This window comes from Stenella coeruleoalba (genome assembly GCF_951394435.1).
Source record: "Stenella coeruleoalba genome assembly, chromosome: 18".
NCBI classification, from domain to species: Eukaryota; Metazoa; Chordata; class Mammalia; order Artiodactyla; family Delphinidae; genus Stenella; species Stenella coeruleoalba.
Genome location: NC_137164.1, coordinates 11,269,106 through 11,292,238, shown reverse-complemented (window position 1 = coordinate 11,292,238; position 23,133 = coordinate 11,269,106). Strand labels below are relative to the sequence as shown.

At 37.7% G+C, this 23,133-nt stretch overlaps 1 protein-coding gene across 8 annotated transcripts in view; it reads right to left on the bottom strand.

Moving 5' to 3' along the window:
- NBEA (neurobeachin) overlaps positions 1 to 23,133 on the bottom strand; it is a 630,595-nt gene that overhangs the window by 201,554 nt on the left and 405,908 nt on the right. For all 8 annotated transcript variants that reach the window (XM_079902587.1, XM_079902590.1, XM_079902583.1 and 5 more), the window contains one exon: positions 20,048 to 20,191. In XM_079902587.1, coding sequence (XP_079758713.1) covers positions 20,048 to 20,191 — 144 coding nt within the window. The remainder of the gene's footprint in view (positions 1 to 20,047; positions 20,192 to 23,133) is intronic.

Below are 23,133 nucleotides of genomic sequence, written 5' to 3'. Positions count from 1 at the left end.
AGCAGTGACTTTTCTCACCGAGCATAGGTCAAAAATGATGAAATTGTAAGACACCTGAACAAAACGATTCTCAGAAAAGCATTTGAAAAGTGTTGTTTCTCAACTTGTGGGACGAGAGAGACTAAGCTTCAGTAAAAGAAATGTTTTAGAAAGTGTGCCCACTAAGGCGCTGACTTCGAATTCCCTCCATCTGAGTTAAAGTCGAAAATTACAAATTTCACATATTAGAATATTAATTCAAAGTGGCATTACTTAACTGCTCCTTTAAGGTTCCCCGAAGGGGGGACATTCTTCTCTACCCTCGACTTAAAATAAAGACTTAGAAATCAAAAAAATGTTATTTGTTTTTCTGTAGCAAGGGTGCATCATATTCCCTTCCACCCCCGCCCCCCCCAAATGCAGACAAATGAGTCACAGTAACAGCAGGAGGAAAGCAATGAAAAGGCAGGCCCCCTGCGGTTGCCCAGGCCCGGCCCCCCCGCCCCCCCCGCCGGCGGGTGGCTCCTCGCGGGGAGACCGGCTCGCACCGCCACCGCCACGGCCGCAGCGAGCAGGCCCAGCCCGGCGGCGCGGGGACTGCAGCGGAGTTCGCGCTTCCAGGGAGCAGCACACACCGAATCCACGACCGTCCTGCACAAAGCCGGGCGTTTCTGCCGCGGGAGGACCAGAGAGGAATCGGTCGGCTGCTGTCGCGCTTAAACGGGTGGCTATGGAGCAAACTGTGTCAGTGTCAGCCCGCACCGCCGACCGTGACCGCCTGCCCGGGTCAGGCTAACGCCAAGCCCCTGCTTTGACTTTACGGCTTTCTATCCCCGACGAGCCCGCTCCGGGGGGCCCGGCCCCCGGGCGCGCGGACTCCCGGCCTGGGTCTCGGGCGGGTAGCTTCCGCCTGAGCCGAGCGGAGTCGGGGTCCACCTCGGCTCCATAAGGTTTTTCTTTCCAAAGGGCGAAGCGGTCGATCTAAAGCGCCACTTTAAAGGCTCATCAATCTTAATCTAGGTTGCTCAAGTAATTATGCCCGAATCTCTTGTACGATTACAAGTGGATTTGGGTTTCTATTCCCCAGGCCCTCCTTTGTGTTTATTGGAGGGTCTGTGCGCGCGCTCTGCGGCGCCTCCTGCCTCCGCGCCCCCTCCGAAGCCCCCAACGCTCGGGCCGGTTCGAACCGCTCCCTTAACCCTTAAGCCACCGGGACGCTCCTCTGGATGCCACTTTTCATATTTCCCTTCAGGAGAAATCCAGGAGGTGTACTCTTGATTGGAGTGAGGTGAGAAAGAAGGTGACCTGATTCACATCGGAAACAGTGTCTTCTTACACACCGTTGGGCCTTGATAAAACCTCAGAAAAGTCGTCATTCTAAACACAGAAAGCTAGTGATTTCTGGTTTAACAGAGATTTCTGGCATTTGGAGACGATGAGTGGTCAAAAACATTAAAAATGGCGAACTGCTGCGTTCTCTTAAAATATAATTTAACATATCCAATCAAATTGGAAAAAAAATAAAAAATCATGATACACATTATCAAAACCATACAAACTAATTTATCGAGATATACAGTATTACGAATTTTACGTTCACAATTCCATGAACTTTTAACGGGGGGCACATTTTCGCTACCTGTTTGCGTTTCTGAAAGGCGACCCCGTTTTCCTTTTGATTTTACTCCAATCTCATTCTATTGAATTGAGATTTTCTGGGGGTTTATAAAAGGGCTTCGAACTGGTCCCTCTTTAAGAAAGACACTCATGAAATATTCAGCCTTAATAGTGTGTCATTTTTACCCTTGTCCTTTGGAAATCTCCAATTACAACTTCCAATTCCATAGCATGTTTAAGGAGCGCTGGGTCTTTTTGTTGTAGCCTTCAGGGAGCAAACCAGCCGCAGAGAGAACAGAGTTAATCCACTACAGCAATACAGAGAGGGATTATGTTTTAATCCCCTTTGGGGGAGTCTCTGGATCCGATATTAAAATGTTTACATAAGGCACAATCACAAACCAGCAGATCTTCCATATGGAAGATTTTGTTATTTGAAAACCTTGGATCCCTTTCCAAATAAAAGTAGTTTAGAAAGGGCAGCATGTCTAGATATCAGAGAGATGGTGAGCTGGGAGATTCTGTTCTAGACGATAACTAGGTACAAATTTAATCTCATAACTGTTTGGTGTAGTGAGTTGGGGTATGAGTATAGATATATTCATTCTAATCAATACTATGGCAATAAAAGGATAAATTATATCAATGTCCTCAAGCACACACAGAAGGTGACAGATATTAAAAGACAGTGAAACAAATGGATGGGACAAAACCTCCTCCCCTTGTATTGCTGCATACAATAGTTTAAAATTCTACCATCTGAAGTGGTAACTAAAGGAAAAATAATTTTATTTACCTTTTAGAACTGGCACTATAATGTTTAAGAAATATTGATCCATTACTATTTTTGAAAGGATAGGGATATTACTTGCCATTAATTTAAATGCTAATTTAAAATCTGAACTAGAACAAAGATCACCCAAGCATAATGGAAAGATTCTTTAGAAGAATAAACTTCTCTTTAGAGCCATGGGATCTTTAATCAGTTGAGAGGGTAAACCTAGAGTAGAAAATACATATGTTTTATATTTAGGAAGGGAACTATTCATCAAATATAATTTAAAGTTAGAATGTTAAAAACCACTTGTGGGTTTGGAGGATTCTACTGAAAACATAATTCTAAGCCTATAAGTCTTAATACATCAACTTTTAAACAGAACTTTACAGTTTACACAGTTCTTTTACATTTTTATTTAACTACCAGTTCAGTGTTCACAATTTTGGGGCTATGGATGTGTCAATACCTTCCTGCCAAAGACCACCAGGAACATAACTGTAGTGTAGAAAGTTGGGTTGATTGCTCACTTGCAGTGAGGGAAACATGGGAAGGAACCATGAGATGACTAAGTAAGAGGGTATCAGAAAGGACTTACTGTATTGTAGGATCAGGGCTTTTGTTAAGTGATTTGGGGAAGGGTTCAGGAAGGCAGGGCTTTGCTCTGGGTTGGGCTCTGTCAGGGAGTGGCAATAATTCTGTGATTGGAGATCTTAATAACTCTTATCTAGGACTAGACCTAGGCTAAAAACTGTAATTGACAAAGAAGTAGCAGTCACTCCTATAATGACGGAAGGGGGATGTTAATGTTTAGGCGTTGTGCAGAGTGACCCTGTTTTTGTCTGTGCTTAGACAAAATTACAAAGTTGTTCTTTGCCTCACATCATCACGTGGCCTTGTCTGATGCTGGTATTCTGTGAGGTTGTTTATGTCCAACAGGAGAGCACCATGGCGGAGCTGTGAGCCCCAGGCCAGCTCCCAGTGATACCGAGGCCTCCTTGTAAGGGTCAGGTCCATTTGTTTCCTGAGGTCAGGGGCTGCTTTTCTCTTCCTCAGATCCAGGAATTAATCATTTCTTAAGGGGGGTCAACAGCATTCTGGCTATTAAAAGTCAATTATGGCGATTAAATTCTCAAACGATGCTAAAATTCTTAAAAGTTTCAATATAAAGCACGACAAAGAATATATATACATAGGGACAAGGAGCTGAAGTTTAATTAAAACTGGTATCGTTACAATTATTTGATGACTTTCAGTTGGCAAAAACTATACTTAGTGTACATGAAATTATGATGTATTTTAGAGTCACTTGAATATTCTCTGACCTTAGTTTAACATTAATACAATTTTATCAGCTGTATGGATTTACTCCAAACTCACTTTGAAACCACATGTTCAATTTGCTTTTGGAACATGTAAAAGACCATTATTTTGGGATAATAAGCATTGACTAATCTTTGCAAAATTACTAAACTTAAAATCCTGCATTATTTAGAAGAAATAAAACTAATCTGAGATCCTTTACGTTTACTGAAAAATGATATCATTCCAAAAAATTTTTAAGATGAAAATATAATAGGTAAAAACTTACAGCTCTATAATGTGATAAAATTTGTAGGAAAATAACTAACAGCATGAGTGACTGAACACATCTAAAATATTTATCACTGCTTTGGACTTATTTTTAAGTAGGGTACTATCAATTTAAAGAAAATGTTTTCCCCACAGAATTAAAAGAATAAAATGTTTGAATCTCAAAGCAACTGAAGAATATGAGAATATGAGAAAGTTGGAACTTTGTTTTGGAATCCTAGGAAAACTTTAGGCATTAAGAAAATGGAGATGTCTGTGTATGAGCCTGAGGGAGAGGGAAGTTAGGAGGAAAATGCTGCAGAAGATCTGAGATTCCTTTTACCCAGAGTACTTACTTCCCTGGGTTTCAAGCATTTGAAATGCCTCAGAAAAAAAGAAAGTATAGTAACAAAATCTCTACCAGTGACGCTTTCCTTTATGTACAGAGAATATTGTTAGTGGTCCAAATATATTAACAGAACAATGATGCTCTGAAATTTCCAAAAACTTTTCTTGTGATGAAAAGAGTTACAGAATATTTTTGCTTAAATCAGGAAAATATAACTTGAACAACTGATAAAATACATAACCCAAGTGTTATAAAGTTAACTTCCAGCATTATTATCTCCTTCCCTAGCATACACACACCACACTACTGATTATATAAACACTGCATAAATCCAAATTTTATACCAAGCTCACTGTGCCCAAGAAGTGGCCTCTTTGTGCTCTCTGGTGACTTTCTGAACACAATCTATCCTTAGATTGAGATGAACAATAATCAATCATCCCCACAGTGCAGTGGTTTCCTTAGATTACTACTGTACAAAATGAGACAGGTGCTTGAGAATGCCCATGAATCTTTTCAGATCTGAGCAAACCTACCTCTGGTAAAACTCAGCTTACCAGAGTCTGAAACAGAAACAGAAAGAATGGAGCCCTCTATATAAGAACAATTGAAGGCTGCATTTTAACAAAGTATCTGTTCACCATGGCAGAGCATCTATCTAAAATCTCATTTAATGTGTTTACAATAAATAATTTTTAAAAGTCCTGAGAGAGAATCTGATAGGCTCTAACTTTAACATACCATTTATTTTTTTGATTCCCTTGTAGGACAGATAATACTTTACGTTAAAAAGAAACAAACAGAAACTAGTGCATTTTCCACAAAGACAAACTTTATAGAAGAAAAAGCTTACGAAGCATATACACTCTAAGTAAAATATTACTGACTTATTTACCAGCACAAAAATATACTAAAAACAGTGATAGTTTTTATGTTCATTGTGATAATTTGCGCTGCCTTTTGATGCACTAAGTGAGCCAGCTGAGATTTGTGTTTCTAGTTATATCACATTCAGTTCAACATATGGAATCCATTTTTCACTCTCTGGAAGAGTATTGACTCTTTTATAGCACTAGGATATCATTTAATGATCAAGAAGAGTAAGTTCCTACTAGACTGGATGAGTGAATAAACCAGGGGAGATGACTTAAATCTACTGTACCAGGAGGACTAGGTCTTTGCACCTCTTGGTTGGACTAGTGCCTTGTCTTTAAGTTCCCATGGTTTCCTGGGCACATCTTTATTGCAGCACTTATATCAGATATTATGTGTTTAGAAGGCTGTTTCTCCCACTTGGTATAAGCTACTTGAAGACTGGGGCGTTATCTTCTGCATCTAACACAGGCTCTGTCACACAGTAAGTAAGCATCTGTGTTTACGGAATTGAATATAGAATATAGAAAACGATATACACCATTGTTGCATTTTTATGTCATAGTAAAAAGGTCAATTAAAATAATAGATTACATCTTTTATATTTTTCTGGAATTGATTTCAAATCGTTCTTTAAAAATATGAAAAACATTACATTTTATAGAAGAGATCAATTTAAAATATGCTGAAAACCAGTGAGTTACAATGTAATTGGTCAGTCCAGCTATATTACATGCATACTATTATTTTTTTAAATGACGTAATTTTATAACTGCCATATTTTTCCCAGTGTGTAAGTTGTTTCCTCTTTGTAAATTAAATGCTTAGAGAGACATTTAACTCAGCATTCATTCATTCATTCATTCATGTAGTCGACAAAAATTATACACTGTTTTGTGCGCTGAGAGAGAATGCAATAATGTATAAGACATGGATTTTACCCACAAACAGCTTAAAATACATAGTAAAGATAAGAAATACACAGGAATAAGCATAGCATAAGGGAGAAAGGGTTTAGCTAAGCATTGTTAAAGCACTTGATGTATATGATTCTCATTTGTTCCTCATAATGTACCTAGGAGATAGGTACTGCTATGATCTCCATTTTACAGAGGGAAAATGAGACTGGGAGCTGAAGTAACTTAGGGAAGGTCACACAACTAGGAAATGGTAGAGACAGGATTCAAACCCGGTGATCTGACTCCAGGGTATTTACTGTTATGTATACTGCCTCCCACCAAGAGAAGGACAGAAAAAAAAGTTCTATAGGCATTCACAGAACTGTGATGCTTTCCAGCCTTTGTGGGGGGTCAGGGTGAGGCAGTGAACTGAAGTGAGCTGTGATGGATGGGTAGGAGTCAGACTGGTGCACATGCGGGGAAGAGTGTTGTGAAGTAGGAGAAGAGTTTGAACAAACAGATGCAGGATGTGGACAGTAGGAAATAAGATGGGCCAGCGATTAGGAGGTGTAAAGGGGAGCAGTGTGAGACGGGACTGAAAACACACGTAGCCTCCAATGTCAGGTTTTTTTAGGTCAATGAACCAAAGATTAAAGCTCAGGTATTACAGTGTGGAGCAGTGGTGTCTGTCCTTTTTCGGAAGCTCACACATCTCTTAGAGAAGATGACTAAATATATGGCCCCTTCCTAGGAAAATTCACATGTGAACATTCATCCATCCTGCCCGCATAATAAATGAAGTATTCATATTTTGGAGAAAATGAAATTTGGTTATTTATCTTAATGTCTTCCTCTATCTAAAGATTTTTCTGCCTCTGCATTTATCGTTATCCCTTTTTCTCCAGAAAATGTAACTTTCCTCCTGTTCAGGTCAGTTACTCTCTCCATCTGGCATTCGGTCCTACCCTCCTCCACTTTAGCTGCTCTTTTATCTTGGTCTCCTCTCCTTTGTTAAGCTTCTGGACTTCAGTTTTCACCTCTTAGTTCCTCATTCCTATTCACTCCTTTTGGCTTCACCCTCATCCTCTACTTAGGCCAAGGTGTTAGGGACATACATATTAATTAATATGCTAAAAGTTTGGAAAAGTCCTTCCATCAATTAAAAAAAAACACACAATCTGCGTAACATTTTATTTTTAAACTCAGAATTTTCCAAATACCTTTAACTATATTCTTTTCTCACTAGCATATTTCAAAATAACTGTTCCAAGGAATACCAGTTTGAAAGTGACTGAGCCAGAGTTCCTTGACTTCTAAAGCATGCTATAGACATAACTCATTTCACTGCACTTGGCAGAGACTGTGTTTTTTACAAATTGAAGGTTTGTGGCAACCCTGCATCCAGAAGCTTGATAGAGCTTTTTTTTTTTTTTTTTCCCCAATAGCACTTGCACACTCCAAGTCTCTGTGTCACATTTTGGCAATTCTCATAATATTTCAAACTTTTTCATTATTATTATATTTGCTATGGTGATGTGTGATCAGTGATCACTGACATTAATACTGTAATTGTTTTGGGGCACCATGAACCCTACCCATATAAGACTAAACTTAGTTGGTAAATGTTGTGTTTGTTCTGACTGCTCCATGGACCCTTCCATTCTCTTGTCTCTCTCTCTCCCTATTCCCTGAGACACAACAATACTGAAATTAGGCCAGTTAATAACCCTGCATTGGCCTGTAAGTATTCAAGTGAAAGGAAGAGTCACAGGTCTCTCACTTAAAATCAAAAGCTAGAAATGAGTAAGCTTAGTGAGGAAGGCATACTGAAAGCAGAGACAGGCCAAAAGCTAGGCCTCTTGTGCCAAGGAGTTCGCCAAGTTGTGAATGCAAAGGAAAAGTTCTTGAAGGAAATTAAAAGTGCTACTCCAGTGAGCGCATGAATGATAAGAAAGGGAAACAGCCTTATTGCTGACTGGAGAAAGTTTTAGTGGCCTGGATAGAAGATCAAACCAGCCACAGCATTCCCTTAATCCAAAACCTAATCCAGAGTAAGGCTCTGACTCTCTTCAGTTCTATGAAGACTCAGAGAGGTGAGGAACCTGCAGAAGATAAGTCTGAAGCTAGTAGAGGTTGGTCCGTGAGATTTAAGGAAAGAAGCCATCTCCATAATATAAAGGTGAAAGGTGAAGCAGCAAGTGCTGATGTAGAAGCTGCACTGTACAAGCAACTTATCCAGAAGATCTAGCCAAGATAATTCATGAAGGAGGCTACACTAAACAACAGATTTTCAACGTAGATGAAATGGTCTTCTACTGGAAGAAGATGCCATCCAGGACTTTCACAGCCAGAGAGAAGAAGTCAATGCCTGGCTTCAAAGCTTTAAAGGACAGGCTGACTCCTTCGTTAGAGGCTAATGCAGTTGGTGACTTTAGGTTGAAGCCAAAGCTCATTTACCATTCTGAAAATCCTAGGGCCCTTAAGAATTATGCTGAATCTATTCTGCCTGTGCTCTATAAAATGCACTAACAAAGCCTGGATGACAGCACATCTGTTGACAACATGGTTTACTGAATATTTTAAGCCCACTGTTAAGACCTACTGCTCAGAAAAAAAGGTTCCTTTCAAATTATTACTGCTCATTGACAACGCACCTGGTCACCCAAGAGCTCTGATGGAGAGGTACGAGGAGATTAATGTTGTTTTCATGCCTGCTAACATAATTTCCATTCTGCAGCCCATGGATCAAGGAGTCATTTTGACTTTCAAGTCTCATTATTTAAGAAATACATTTCAAAAGGCTGTAGCTGCCATAAATAGTGATTCCTTTCATGGATTTGGGCAAAGTAAATGGAAAACCTTCTGGAAAGGATTCACCATTCTAGATGCCATTAAGAAAATTCGTGATTCACGGGAAGAGGTAAAAATGTCAACATTAACAGGTGTTTGGCAGAAGTTGATTTCAACCCTTATGGATGACTTTGAGGGGTTCAAGACTTCATTGGAGGAAGTAACTGCAGATGTGGTGGAAATAGAAAGAGAACTAGAATTAGAAGTGGAGCTGGAAGAGGTGACTGATTTGCTGCAATCTCATGATAAAACTTGAAGAGTTGAGGAGTTGCTTCACATAGATGAGCAAAGAAACTGGTTTCTTGAGATGGAACCTACTTCTGGTGAAGATGCTGTGAAGACTGCTGAAATGACAACAAAGGATTAAGAATAGTACATAAACTTAGTTGATAAAGCAGTGGTGGGGTTTGAGAGGACTGAGCCTAATTTTGAAAGCTGCTCTCTTGTGGGCAAATGTTATCAAACAGCACTGCATGCTACAGAGAAATCATTCGTAAAAGGCAGCATCAATCCCTGTGGCAAACTTCACTGTGGTCTTATTTCAAGAAACTGTCACAGCCGCCCCACCTTCAGCACCCACCACCCTGATCGGTCAGCAGCCATCAACATCCGGGCAAGACCCTCCACCAGCGAAAAGATTCTGACCTCCTGGAGGCTCAGATGACGGTTAGCATTTTTTTTTAACAATAAAGTATTTTTACATTAAGGCATGTACATTTTTTTAAACACAATGCTATTGCACGCTTAATAGACTACAATATGATATAAACATTAAACATAACTTTTCTATGCACTGGGAAAACAAAAAATTCATGTGCCTCGATTCATTGTAATACTTGCTTTGTGGTGGGGTCTGGAACCGAACCTGCAATATCTCCAAGGTAAGCCTGTCTTCTCTCCTGTTCTCTTTCTGCCTGACTTCCTTCTTGGTATCCCTGAGGAGCTGTCCTTTGTTGGCCAATTAAACCTTGTTGCTCCACAGGGGATCTGACTTTGGGCTACTACTCTTCTACTTTTATATTCTCACTTTCCTTGGGTGATCTCAGAGGTTTAAATTATGAGCTCCATGCCCAACTTGGTTCTCAAATTTCAAACCATTCTATACATTTGAAAAATATGGATACCCAACAGACCAATCTGACCAGTCATCTTCATTCTTCTCTCCCCTAAAACCCTGCATCTTTACATTCCCAAACACATTTAACAGCTTCCACATCATTTCTTCTCCCGGGACAGATTCCCCTCGTTCTTACTCCTCACAACTGGTCAATTATCATGGTCCTTCACATCTTACCTCCTAAGTGTTGTTACAAGTTGCCCTCCTCTCCTCTTTCCTCCACCACCAATTTAGTTTAGGCTCTCATCACCTCTGATCTGGACAACAGCCTCCTGCCTCAAGTCTGGACATCCTAAAACCATAATCTGTACAGTGGCCTGAGTACTTTTTAAAAAAACATAAATTAGATCTTTTCATGCTTAGAAGTCGTTCATTGTCTCACTGTAGCCTTTAGGATAAAATACAGGTACCTCATGGCACAAAATGCCTCCCACCCCAGTAACCTTCAGAGATTTCTGCCTCATACTTCTACCCGAATAATTTAAACCTACTGTAGTTTCACAGAGAAGGTGGTAGTTTAGTATACTATGTTTACATGTCGTCTGTAACAACTCCAAATCTTTTACTTATGATTAACTAAAAGGAATACCCATCCAGAATCCACATGGCGGTCAAGGGCCCTGTTTTGTGTTATCATGGCTTCCTTTGTAGATGTAGGATTTTTTTTTTTTTTTCTTTTCATTATCTGTCCTCCCTCTTCACTGTAAACTCCTTGAAAGCAGGAACTTTAATCATATGTGTCTTTTTGCTCCAAGCACCCAGCGTAATGTCTTGTGCACAGTAGATATTCAATATTTCATATGTGTTTTGTTTGGATAACCACATCCAACCTGAGTCAAGTTGGGATCTGGAAACAGAGAATAAGGACCCAACAGGTCCTTCCAGCTCTTATCTTTATTGCGTGTGATGAATTTTGACATTTTCTATTTGAATCTTTTCTTTGCATTTTATTTCCTTTACAGATAATGCTGGTAATAGTCCAAGTAATTGATTTGCTAACACATCAATGGGTTATAATTCAGGATTTAAAAATAAAACCCAAAATAAAGCACTGATGTAGTAGAATGAACAAGGGCTTTCGGAGAAAGAAAAGTGGGCTCACTTCTTGGCTCATGTATTGCTATTTGTTATATGATCATAAATAAATACCCCAACGTCTGACCCTAAGTTTCCACATCTTAGAATGAAGTATAATACCTAATTCATAGAGTTGTAAAGTTATCTGCCAGCATCATTTGCCCATCCACATTTACTCTTTACTACTTTAACTAGCTCATTCCACCCACCCCCGCACCCCGAAAACTTGCTGGTGAATGAAGACTCATCCATACAACCCAATCTTAGATGCAAGATTTATTTTTAAAGGAAGTTTTCTGTGATATTTGGTTCTTAACATTCCTGTTTTAGATACAAATTGAACTGAAATAGCACTACAACTGTATTTAGCTGTTTCATCTGTTAGTGACTTAAAATGAAGGAAAAATTCAACAGAACTTTGAGGAAAAAACACATAAAACATTACTATCTGTCATCTTCTGATCAATAAAACTGCCTAAACATTTTATCTGGAAAGAAGATATTTAACAATATTTAGCCAGCAAACTGAGGCTGACTTTCTCTTCTTTTTTGCTGATAAAAAGTTGTTCTAGATTTATATTTATTGGACTGATGATTGATCTGATGGAGCAGATTCTACTGGAACAACTACTTATAAATGGATTTCCATGTAAAACTTGTCCTTAGTGCTGACTGTTTATGTTGAGGTACCCTTGCAGGCTGTTGCTCTGGCTCCATAGCACTAAGTCATCGAAACAAAATAATTAGATAAATAAAATATTTTCAGGATGCAGAGAGACTAATTTGTCTTTTTGTATGGCACTGCTCCAAATGTAGTGGCAAAATCAGTTTTTTACCTGTTTGTGAATTAGTGCCAAAAGCTTTCAGAGGGAGGGCAGAGCACTCAGAGGTGAGGCAGTGATGAAACCTCACCTCTTCCTCTTCTCCACGTTGCTAACGCCCAGAGTTCAGCATTAGGAACAGTTTTGTTATCTCACACTTTTTTTCCCCTCCAAGTGTGACAAATGTGGTGACCCACATGTTTTCAACAGGTGAATAATATCCTCATCATATCCTCTTTAAAAAACATGACATTTGAAATATTAGCTGCCTACATATAGGAGAGAGATGGTCTATTGATAAGTGAGTTGAGTTGTTCATTGCCACTACTTTTCAGGATGGTAGTAAATATAACTATAAATCTGTAGAGGGATTACTTTGTGGGAAACTCTCCATACAGAGAAAACAGTAAAAAATAAAAACCGGTTTCAACTAGAACACTGTATTAGAAAGAACAGACCTCATCACTGTGGTTTGTGAAAGATTTGCAGCATAACAAAGAATGGCTTATTCTTAAAATAAAAAAAAGATGTAAGAACATTATATATAAGCTGAATCATGGTTGATGTCTAACAAACGTAGTTGAATTATGTCCTTTTATTATATTTTAAATTTACAAAGTTTGGTTAGTGGGATGTTGTTACACTTAAAAGTACCTTAAAAGTGTTTTTATAGACTACAGAATCCATGGTTGGAGAGGACATGCATTTTTGGAGATACAGAAAGATGGATACAGTAAAGTATTTGCAGACTCTAAAATGGCCTTGTAGACATTGTAAAAATAATGAAGAAAGGCTAAGAAGGCTAGATATTCAAGGTGAAGCTTTTACTGATTTTCACAACTTTTCAGCTGAATTAAAAAATTAACTTAGAAGTTTAAGTATTTTAGCTTTTGTAAGAAATGGGCATGTGTTAATGTTGTCTCTAAGAGCTTTGCGAATTCTGTTTGAAGCTGAACACGAACCCTTTGGGTATACTATTTATGACTGCAAAGCAACTTCCTAATTCAAAGAGAGAGAAAAAAGACTTATAAAGACTCATAAGGCTTTTTCAACATCAAATAGCTTTTACTAAACAACATTTTGATGAGTTAAGTGTGAGTGAGTCAGGGACATATGGATTAAATTTCCCTTAAAACACATTTGGGTTTAAAAATTAAGGGGAAAATCCTGAGCAAAATGCATTTCAGAGAATCCAGAATGTTTAAAAGATATTTTCCCCTAAATACAAATTATCAGGTTGATTCCAGTCTAGTTAGACTTTGTAATTAAAACATCTTAAGTGTAACTTTTAAGGAATTTTTTTAAAATACTAGTTTTTTCAGGAAAAGAATCTTCATTAATCATATTAGAATTGGACTGTGTGGAATAGTTAGGCCTGACTCAAGCTGACATGATCTGAGTCAGAATTTATCTGCATCTATGAAACAACTGACCTTGTTCTCATCTATAGTATTTATATTCTTATTCCATTAAACAATTATAGTAATTTTTTTCTGTGCTTTCGGCTTATATTCCTTTTTCTTCTTTAAATAACACATTTCCCTGAAAAACTCTTAGTTTTTAGAATTCTGTTGTTCCTTTCATTTTATTATTATAATTTTCTAGACTCTTGAGTTCTTCCTTCTTGTATGCCCTATACTTTGCTTTTATCTTCCTTTCTTATTAGCTCAGTTTTTAGGTAACATTCACTCCTTAAATAAACAAGTTTGCCTCTGGTAGATGAATATTTCAAGTTAGAACATTTAAAGGCCTAAATTATCTATCTGATCATCTTAATTGTCTACTTTCACTTATTAGGGTACGCATATTCTATACCATAATTCCTGGTTATTTGAGTTGCTGAGTAGGGGTAGCAGAACTGATTCTCCTGCTGACTTTTTTTTTTCCTATCAGTCTCCGAACCCCAGAGTTCTACATAGTCACTAAGTATTCAAAAACTGTTACTGAGTAAGTAAATGAGTATGTGAAATGCAGTCAAATAGAGATTTAGGGAGGTAGGAATGGTCAACCTTAAAAAAATTCTAAGTAAATAAGTGCAGGGGGCCAACTGTACAGTGATGGATGGTAATTAGAATTGTGAAGGTGATCACTTTGTATTTATACAGATGTTGAATTATAACGTTGTATGCCTGAAACTTTCATAATTTAAAAAAATTCTAAGCAACAGTTTCCTCCTCCGTCCCTATCATTTGATACCTGCTTTTAGTTTGAATTGGTAGAACAGAGATTGTACGAAATGCAAAGAATTTGACTGGTTAACAATAAGAAAAACAGTCTGAACAGGTACTGCCCTCTAAACATCAGTGAAAGTGCACGGGAACTGTGATGAGCTTCAAAGGTGAGTCACGTGGGGAAAGTGATTGTCATTTAGGAGAACCTCCCACTGACCACATTCTATTTCTCTTAGTAGACCTCCCTTATTTCTATATTTTTCTCATTCTTAAATTCACATAACGCATTTCTTCTAAGTTTCGGATTCTTGACTTTGGTTAGAGTATGTATGCGTGTGTGTGTGTGTGTGCGCATGTGTATGTGTGTGTGCGTGTGTGTATGTGTGTGTGTGTGTGTAAAGGATTGTAAATCTACCATTTTGAAACCCACCCCCACAAAAAATCCAACCCTTACACTCTAACACTTCTTCCCCATGTTGCTAGTTCCCTATACTAATTATTCTTTTTAAAATATTCAAAATAGCATTATAGTCCATTGGTTATAGGACATCTTTTCCATGTGATAGAGAGAGTTATTATTTTTTTGATTAAGAGTCACAGAGGTATCTTGATGTTAAAAATGGGGACCTTAAGAGACATTTAGTTAAAATGACATAATTAGTAGAAACTGGGATGGAACCAAGATTAGCTTAACTTTAGATGTTCATACACTGGAAAAGACAAGTAATAAACTGAGTCATTATTTGAATGATTTAATTAGTATGAACATATGATCTGATAATTCAAGCTCCCAAATACTTAATTTCAAGAGCTCAAAAGTTTTATTTTGTCTCTTTGTTTTGGTATAAATTAACTAGATAATTATCTCAGCTCTCCAGTTTACCTATAATGAAACTTTTTCAATGGGAACATTTTAAGGGCAAGTAATGTTGTTAGATTTCTTCATGGTTCAAAGGTACATGGGATATGGTTGATAGCCTTAAGGAATTTACAGTCTAAAAGGAGGGATAAAACGTATAGAACAGCATCTACAAAACAAGGCTTTATGTAATAAGTGTCTTAAGATTAATATAATCAAAATTTGGGGGGCAATTATAATAAAAAAGATAGATAATAACCAGCATTGGGAAGAATGTGGAGAAACTGGACCCTCCCACACTGCTGATGGCAATTAAAATAATGAAGCCACTTTGGAAAACAGCCTAGCAGTTCCTCAAAAAGTTAAAAATAGAGTAATTATTTGACCCAGCAATTCCATGCCTAGGCACATACTCAAGAGAAAAAACTTATGTTCAAATAAAATGTTGTAAATAGAAGTTCATAGCAGTATTGTTAGTTATACCAGCCAAAAAGTGGAAACGAACCAAATGTCCATCAACATTTGAATGGATAAATGACAAAGAATGGATAATGTGGTACATTCACACAATGGAATGGTATTCGTCATAAAAAAGATATACATGTTATGACATGGATGAACCTTGAAAACATCATGCTAACTAAAAGAAGCCAGTCACAAAAGACTGCATATTATATGATTCCACTGACATGAAATGTCCAGAATAGGCAAATCTATGGAGACAGAAAGTAGATTAGTGGTCCTCTAGGGCTGTGGAGGAAGAATGGGAAAGTTGGGGGGAATAGCCAAAGAATATGAGATTCCTTTTTGAGGTGATGAAATGTGCTAAAATTGTGGCAATGGTTGCATAACTGTGAATATACAAAAATCATTAAAATCATTGTGCACTTTAAATGGGTCAATTGTATGGTATGTGAATTGTATCTCAATAAAGTTGTTGTCAAAAAATGTTATGGGGGGCTTCCCTGGTGGCGCAGTGGTTGAGAGTCCGCCTGCCGACGCAGGGGACACGGGTTCGTGCCCCGGTCTGGGAAGATCCCACATGCCGCGGAGCAGCTGGGCCCGTGAGCCATGGCCGCTGAGCCTGCGCGTCCAGAGCCTGTGCTCCGCAATGGGAGAGGCCACAACAGTGAGAGGCCCGTGTATCACAATTAAAAAAAAAAAAAAAAAGTTATGGGGTGATAAGGCTGGCTAGTGAATATTTCACAAAGTATTTTATTTAAATAGGTATAAAAAAGGGTAGAGATTTTGATAGGAGGAGATAAGGGAGGGTGCAGATTAGAGATGTGTGAAGGATATTTCAGGTAAAAAGAGAAGTTTGGACATTGGCGGTGTGGGCTTGTAGAAAATCGTTTAAGTTATTTGACATTAAATACATGGGTGGATTGTTGGTAACAACAGCTTACATATACATAAACAAAACATTTTTAACAACTTACAGAACTGATAAAGCATGAAGGGCCATCATCATTAACATTAACTCAGAATTCTCTAAATTAGCAAAATTACTAACATTTGGAAGTAACAATAAAGGAATCCGTATGAATTCTAATTCTATTATGTAAAATATTTCTATTGTTACCCGCATATGTGACAGAACTACTACTCTAAAAGAAATTAAATATATTCTATTAGTGGGAGACAAGCCTTTCTATCAATTGAATTAAATCATTCACTTGTCAATTCACACAAATTTGAGTTAATTTTAAATGTTAGTTACTCAATAATTACTTGAAGAAATAACCTGCCAAGCTAAATTTCAAATTAAAATAAATAATTGAGATTTTAGATTAAAATCAGTTGAATTACACAAATTAATTTCAATGTTTTAAGTAACAATATAATTAGTAAGTTGAAATTTTTAATTACATATGAAATCTTAGGTGCTAATTCACTTTGGTCAATCTCTACAAACTAAAAAAGCAATTAAAATAAATTAAGTTAGGTGTTATTAATGTAATATTGATTGGCATAGTTCTATATTATAATCATATTAGCCATTTGCAACAATACATAATAAATTGAGTAATTACTAGTCACACATATTTAACTTGCCTCTTGAGATGAACAGCTTGGGAAGAAAGGGAACTAAAAGTGAAACAGAAAATTGTATGACACTTAAAACTGTAGAACTTTGCGGACATCGTATCTTTATTAAAACTAGAAAATTCCAAGGAAAATGGGGAAAACATGAGAAAGGGTCAATGTTTAAATACAGTTGTGCTGAAAATACCCTGTCAGATTTTTTTAACTTACTAGATGATTTTGGGGAACACATATATAAAACTAAAATGAATTATTATGCTTATTCATAAACTTCTAAGTATATATACATATTTATTTAAAGACACTATTTTGTGTATTTTAGTTTGTGCCATATACTACATATTTTTAAGGAAATACATTATTTTATACACTTGTTAACCTTATGCAAGCTACTTAAATTTGTCTTGACCTCTATATCCTCATTTGTAAAATTAAAGTAATAATAATTGTATCTACCTCTCAGGATTGTTGTGACTATTAAATAGGTTATTGCACATGAAGCCCTTCAAACACCACCTGGTTCCTAGCAAGACATGCTGGCTATACTTCCTCTTTTTTTTCTTTTTATAAACAGAAACTGATCCTAAGAAAGACATTATTATTTAGCAAATTTTGACTTCTGAGACAGAGATAACAATTATTTGGATAAGAATTTGTCAGAGCAACAAAAAAAGTTATGTATTTATGTGGTTTAAAACTTACAGCTGATTTTTTTTAAAACCTAAGAATACTGGTTCATAATTAACTTCCAAAATTATTATTATTTTTTGCAGTATGCGGGCCTCCCACTGCCGTGGCCTCTCCTGCCACGGAGCACAGGCTCCGGACGCACAGGCCCAGCGGCCATGGCTCACAGGCCCAGCTGCTCCGCGGCATGTGGGATCCTCCCAGACCGGGGCATGAACCCGCGTCCCCCGCATCGGCAGGCGGACTCTCAACCACTGCACCACCAGGGAAGCCCCAAAATTATTTTTATGTGACATTGTCACTATCATGGCAGTCCAGATTAGTAAGTAGGCTTCAGCATAACATTAGACACCTATATATTATGCAGACTATTTCTGTGACTGTTACTTCTCCCTTCACAAAATATCCATCCCCTACTTCTTTTCTACTGCATTCAAAGTTCAGGGTCACATTTGTGCACTGCTGATTTAAACATGAACACTGTAGACTAAGAAGAAGATCAATATTTTAGGACAGTTTATAAGATTTTTCAGACACGAGGATTCCACAGAAAGAGTATGAGTTAGGATTTGGTGGATAGGGAAAAGAGCAAATCTGCTCAAAGAAAAATCTGTTTAAAAGACAGAAGTTGTAGGAGTATTGATAGAGACCGTTGGCTAAGATTCGATTTTTAAACAGTTTATTTCAAGCCTGCTTTCATTGCTCTTTACATATTTTAACTTAATGTTATTTTGAGAATTTTGTTTATAAGCATAAATTAATATTAATAATTACTCAAGCTACCATTAAAAGAGAGAAATATAAAGGAGTCATTAATCATTACCAGATTTTGCTTCTGGTATTAGTGGGCATATCTCATCATAATAAACTAGCCAAATTTGTATCAACTAATTACCTTTAGTGGGACCTAAAGACCAGAGATGCTAAACTAAACTGTGTAATTATTGAACATATCTGTGAGGATATGTGAGTGAGGAAAGGCAACACATTACCTCAAAAGGTCAGAAATCGTGTTTGTGAATTTTCTCTAGTTCTTTAGGATCAAGAATAAGACCAGAAAACGAGAAAACAATCTGTGGCAAAAAGAAATAATGGATTTCATTTGCTTAAATTGCCAAGTGGCCTCAGATAAAAATCTCTGAACTACTAAAAAACCCCACAAAAACAACAATACTAAAACTTGAACATTTCCTCAGAAATTCAAGGCAAACATTTGTTCATGGACTTAAGATTAGTTTTAAATAGGAAAAATCGTTTTCATGATACAGAATTGCTAATAACATAGGCATATCCAGGAGCTGGTGTTAGAATAACCTTATTAAACATTTTCTAAAAGAGGAAGAATAACGTTCCTCTCCAGTTTACAATTAACATCTTCTCTTTGGTAAAAGTGAGAGATTTCTAACGGGCAGAAATATTGTTGGAGACTTTCCTAATGCATGCCAGGTAATTTTCAGCTCAGTTCTGGAAACAGGAGCGCTATTTTGTAAACATAATGATGAATGTAAGTCCACTTCTCTATTGTCATCTGCCACTCCAATGTTGTATGGGGTGAAAATATAGAATAGAGGTAAGATTCAACCACTTTTGAGACTCTAAAGCAGGAGTTTTTAGCCTGAGATCTAGGATATGATTCCACAGACTGGATTCCAGGGGTCAGTGAACCCTCTGATACTGTGTACAAGATTGTCTGTGTACCTTCATGAAACAATCTGCTTTCACCAGATTCTCAAAAGTGGTTTAAAAACCAAAAATGGTTATATGCCAACACTAAGGTATATACAGTCCATTGGGCCACTGTAGATGCTGCTCTGAACTGACCTTAGACGAGCACCAGGACAAAGTGAAAACTGAGGGTGGGCAGGTGAAACTATGTCTCCTAGTAGTGGGGATTAGCAGTGCGGGGAGAGAGGAAAAAAAATAGAGATGGGGAGGGACATTCCCAAGAGTGACAGCAGGAAGGAAATGGCTATTTCAATGGTCACCTGCCCGAAGTGGTTATTTTTCACAGCTGTTAGCATGTTAGTCATATGTGAAGTCTACCATCCCGTTCCCCCCGCCAGCCCCCCAATTATTTAGGCAGTTAGATGGGAACAGTTTATGCTATCCATTATTTCTCCTATATTAAAAGTTGCTCTTCACTACACAGAAAGTAGATGCTATTCATTTATCATTAGTTTGATATGTATTTTCCTCTTTTCAATACTAGAAATGAGATAAATTATTAACATTCACATGATTGAGTATTGCTCCAACCACTGGCTCTAGCTTATTCATCAGGAGATAGATTTTAAATTCAATAACTTTGTGTGCATTTATTACTTACAACAAATAAAAAAATATTTAAAAATTTACCTGCAAGATTGTCGATTTCCTTCTCTTGGAGCAGACTGACTGCATCGTCATCTCCTTCCAGCATAAGCTCTGTCTCTGCATTCTGATTCACTATTGCTTGACTCCGGAATGTTTTCTTAGACTTTACTACATCTTCTTCAGTGCCTAATCACAACCAAAACATAATAATTTAGGTCATTGTGATTTACTTTCTTATAAATCCATTACTTTCTTATAAATATGTGCTGCATTTACATACTACTTTCAATTATAGAAGATTTTTACCTTCTTTATCTTGTTTGGCCTAAGTAACTCCACGAGAAAGGCAAGGGGTGTAATCACCTCCTCTTATGTTGCAGATGAGGAACAGGCTGAGAAAGCTACATGCCTTGTTGGGGAACCTAGGACTTGGGACTCTAAGATCACTGCACTTTCTACCAAAAATCTGTACTTCACCACAAACCTGGTTTTCTGATCCATAAAATTAAACACTTTTACACAATTATACTTCAGTGTGAATTAGATAATCAACTGATCAGATCATTTTTTAAAGTAGGTAAGTATGAAGAAAGCATTCACATCTGAAGGGAGAAATGATTGTTACTAGGAAGCTACAGAAAGGCAGAGTAAGGAATGATGTAGATGTATAATGTACATCAAAACAGCTATTTCCTTAGCAATGGATGAAATAAATGATGGCTTTCTAAAGTGATATCCTTATTTTGATATAAAAAATAGCACAAAATGCCAAAATTCAAACACACAAAAAATAGAAAAATTGAAATATAGCAAGAGTTGACCTAGCACTAACTTGTTAATCAAGGCGCAGGTTAGAAACTACAGCACATTTAAATCTCTCATGGATTTGACTGCTTAACAAATATTTCAATATGTGCATTCAAACATCTGCTTTGGCAGGTGCCATTGAATCTGAAATTATCTGAGCTACAAGTAAATTATAGGTATACAGCTAAGAAATATCTTTATTTCATGTCACTTGAAGTTGGAATTCAACCTGGAAGAAAATGGTGTAACTTACTGTGTTCTAGCTTTAGTATTAGGATATAGGCTTCAAGGAGCAGCATTAACTAGAAAAACACCTTCACATTTCACTTGGTATAGTGGATATATTCCTGAATATGGGAGCCTAATAAATCACTGCTACACAGTATTTTTGTATCATAGTTTTAGGGGATGTTATGGTATTGTGTACACATGCAATTACTCTGCAAATCTTGTCATGCCTTTGGCCAAAATCCTCTCCAGTGAACAATGAATACTTCCGGTCAATTCTCCTAGGCCCAGTACAGGACTTCCAACAGTCCCTTACTGCCTGTGGATATTTGCTCTACCATTTTCTTGGACGTGCATCTAGCTGTGGTAAAACTTGCATTGTAAACCAGACTGTTAGCTTCTTTCTTTGCAGCTTTCACATTTCTTTTTGTTAGTGACTCAGAGCCAATTCTGTTTGCTAAAACATTAACAAATTGACACAAAGGTAGCCCAGAGAGGAGTAAAAAACACATGTCGAGGAACACAGCATGTCATGACAGCACTGTAGAGTGTCACCGGCTGAGAGGTACCGTCTGTCATCCTAGCTCTTACTGGACAATAGCCTTTAGAGAGCATGGTTTAAATACAGCTTAACAATATAAAGTAACAGATTGTTAAATATATCTTTCAATAAATACTTCAGAGACATACAGATCAATGCTACATGGAAGGTGAGGGGAATTAAATGGCTTATATGTGTAGTCCTCTTTCACTGGCCCACAGATGATTCTTATTTCTGGAATAAAAGCTTGAGGATTGATTACTGAATGCTCCAGAACCTTATCTTAATTTCATTTGGATTCTTGGTGATATAAAGCCCGCACAACAGTAATCTTCTGGGGACAGCTATCTTTATACGTTGTTTGCTTCTTGGGTAGTAACTTAATTTGAGAAACTTGGAGCTTGCATCATCTGAGAACAAAGAGGCAAATCCAGTGATTAATAACCAAGAAATCTCTCCTGAGGTCTTCATAGCCATATTTCTACTAGGCACCTTCAGCTGGATATTCCTAGTTCCACGTTTCCCTAACTGAACGAATTATCTTTTGCTTCTACACCTTCTCCTGTTTTGATCTACCCACTTAATTAAGCCACAGACACAGGATTCATTCTGTAAGGTGACGGACTCGACCCATCTCAAGCCATTATCATTCTGGTTTAGAAGGTCTTAATAGCTCCCTTATTCACACCACCCTCCATACTTTTGTCAGAGTGTTATTATTAAACACTAGTAAGTTGAGAATATTTTCCTGCTTAATATTGTGTGTTAACCCCTCCCAATCAACAACACTCAGTGCAAGGCTTCTACTCTAGGATACAAATCTAAACGCCTTAGCATGACTGATTAAGGCCTTTTATCCTCTCATTACCAGTTTTGTCTTAGTTTTTCTTACTCTCCCATGAGCAATATTGGACCATTTACAGCTTCCAAAATATGTCATGTTTTCTCAGACCTCTTTACCTGTGCTAAAAGTATTCCCTCAATATGGTATGCCCCTCCCTTCCTCCTTTGTTCGGCTAATTCTTACTTAACCTTCAAAACTCACCTCCTTCGGGTGCCTTTCCTAACCAATCCATACTTTCACAGTCTACACAGAACTCAACCACACTGAGTGGGTGCTATCTGTTATGTGTATGTCTTCTCCACTGGGCTATAGCCTCATTCTGCAGCCTCAGCGCCTGGTACTCAGCAGGTGTGCCATGAACACTTGCTGAACGGAAGTTCAAGTCTACCCACCCAGAGTTCCCCACTCTGATTTCTTAAGGCAGGTTTGTGCGCACTCTCCCACATGCTGTTTTTTCTGGCCGTGCAGCGCGGCATGTGGGATCTTAGACCCCAACCAGGGATCAAACCTGTGTTCCCTGCGTTGGAAGTGCGGAGTCTTAACCACTGGACCGCCAGGGAAGTCCCATCCCTTATGCTTCGTAAATCCTGCTACCCTAGTAGTTATATGTATTATAATCGTTTGTGTGCTTGTTATCTCCCCACAGCCTGGAAGCTCCTTCCTGGATGACTAGAAACATCCTTCTGTCTTTGTAATCCCAGTTATTAG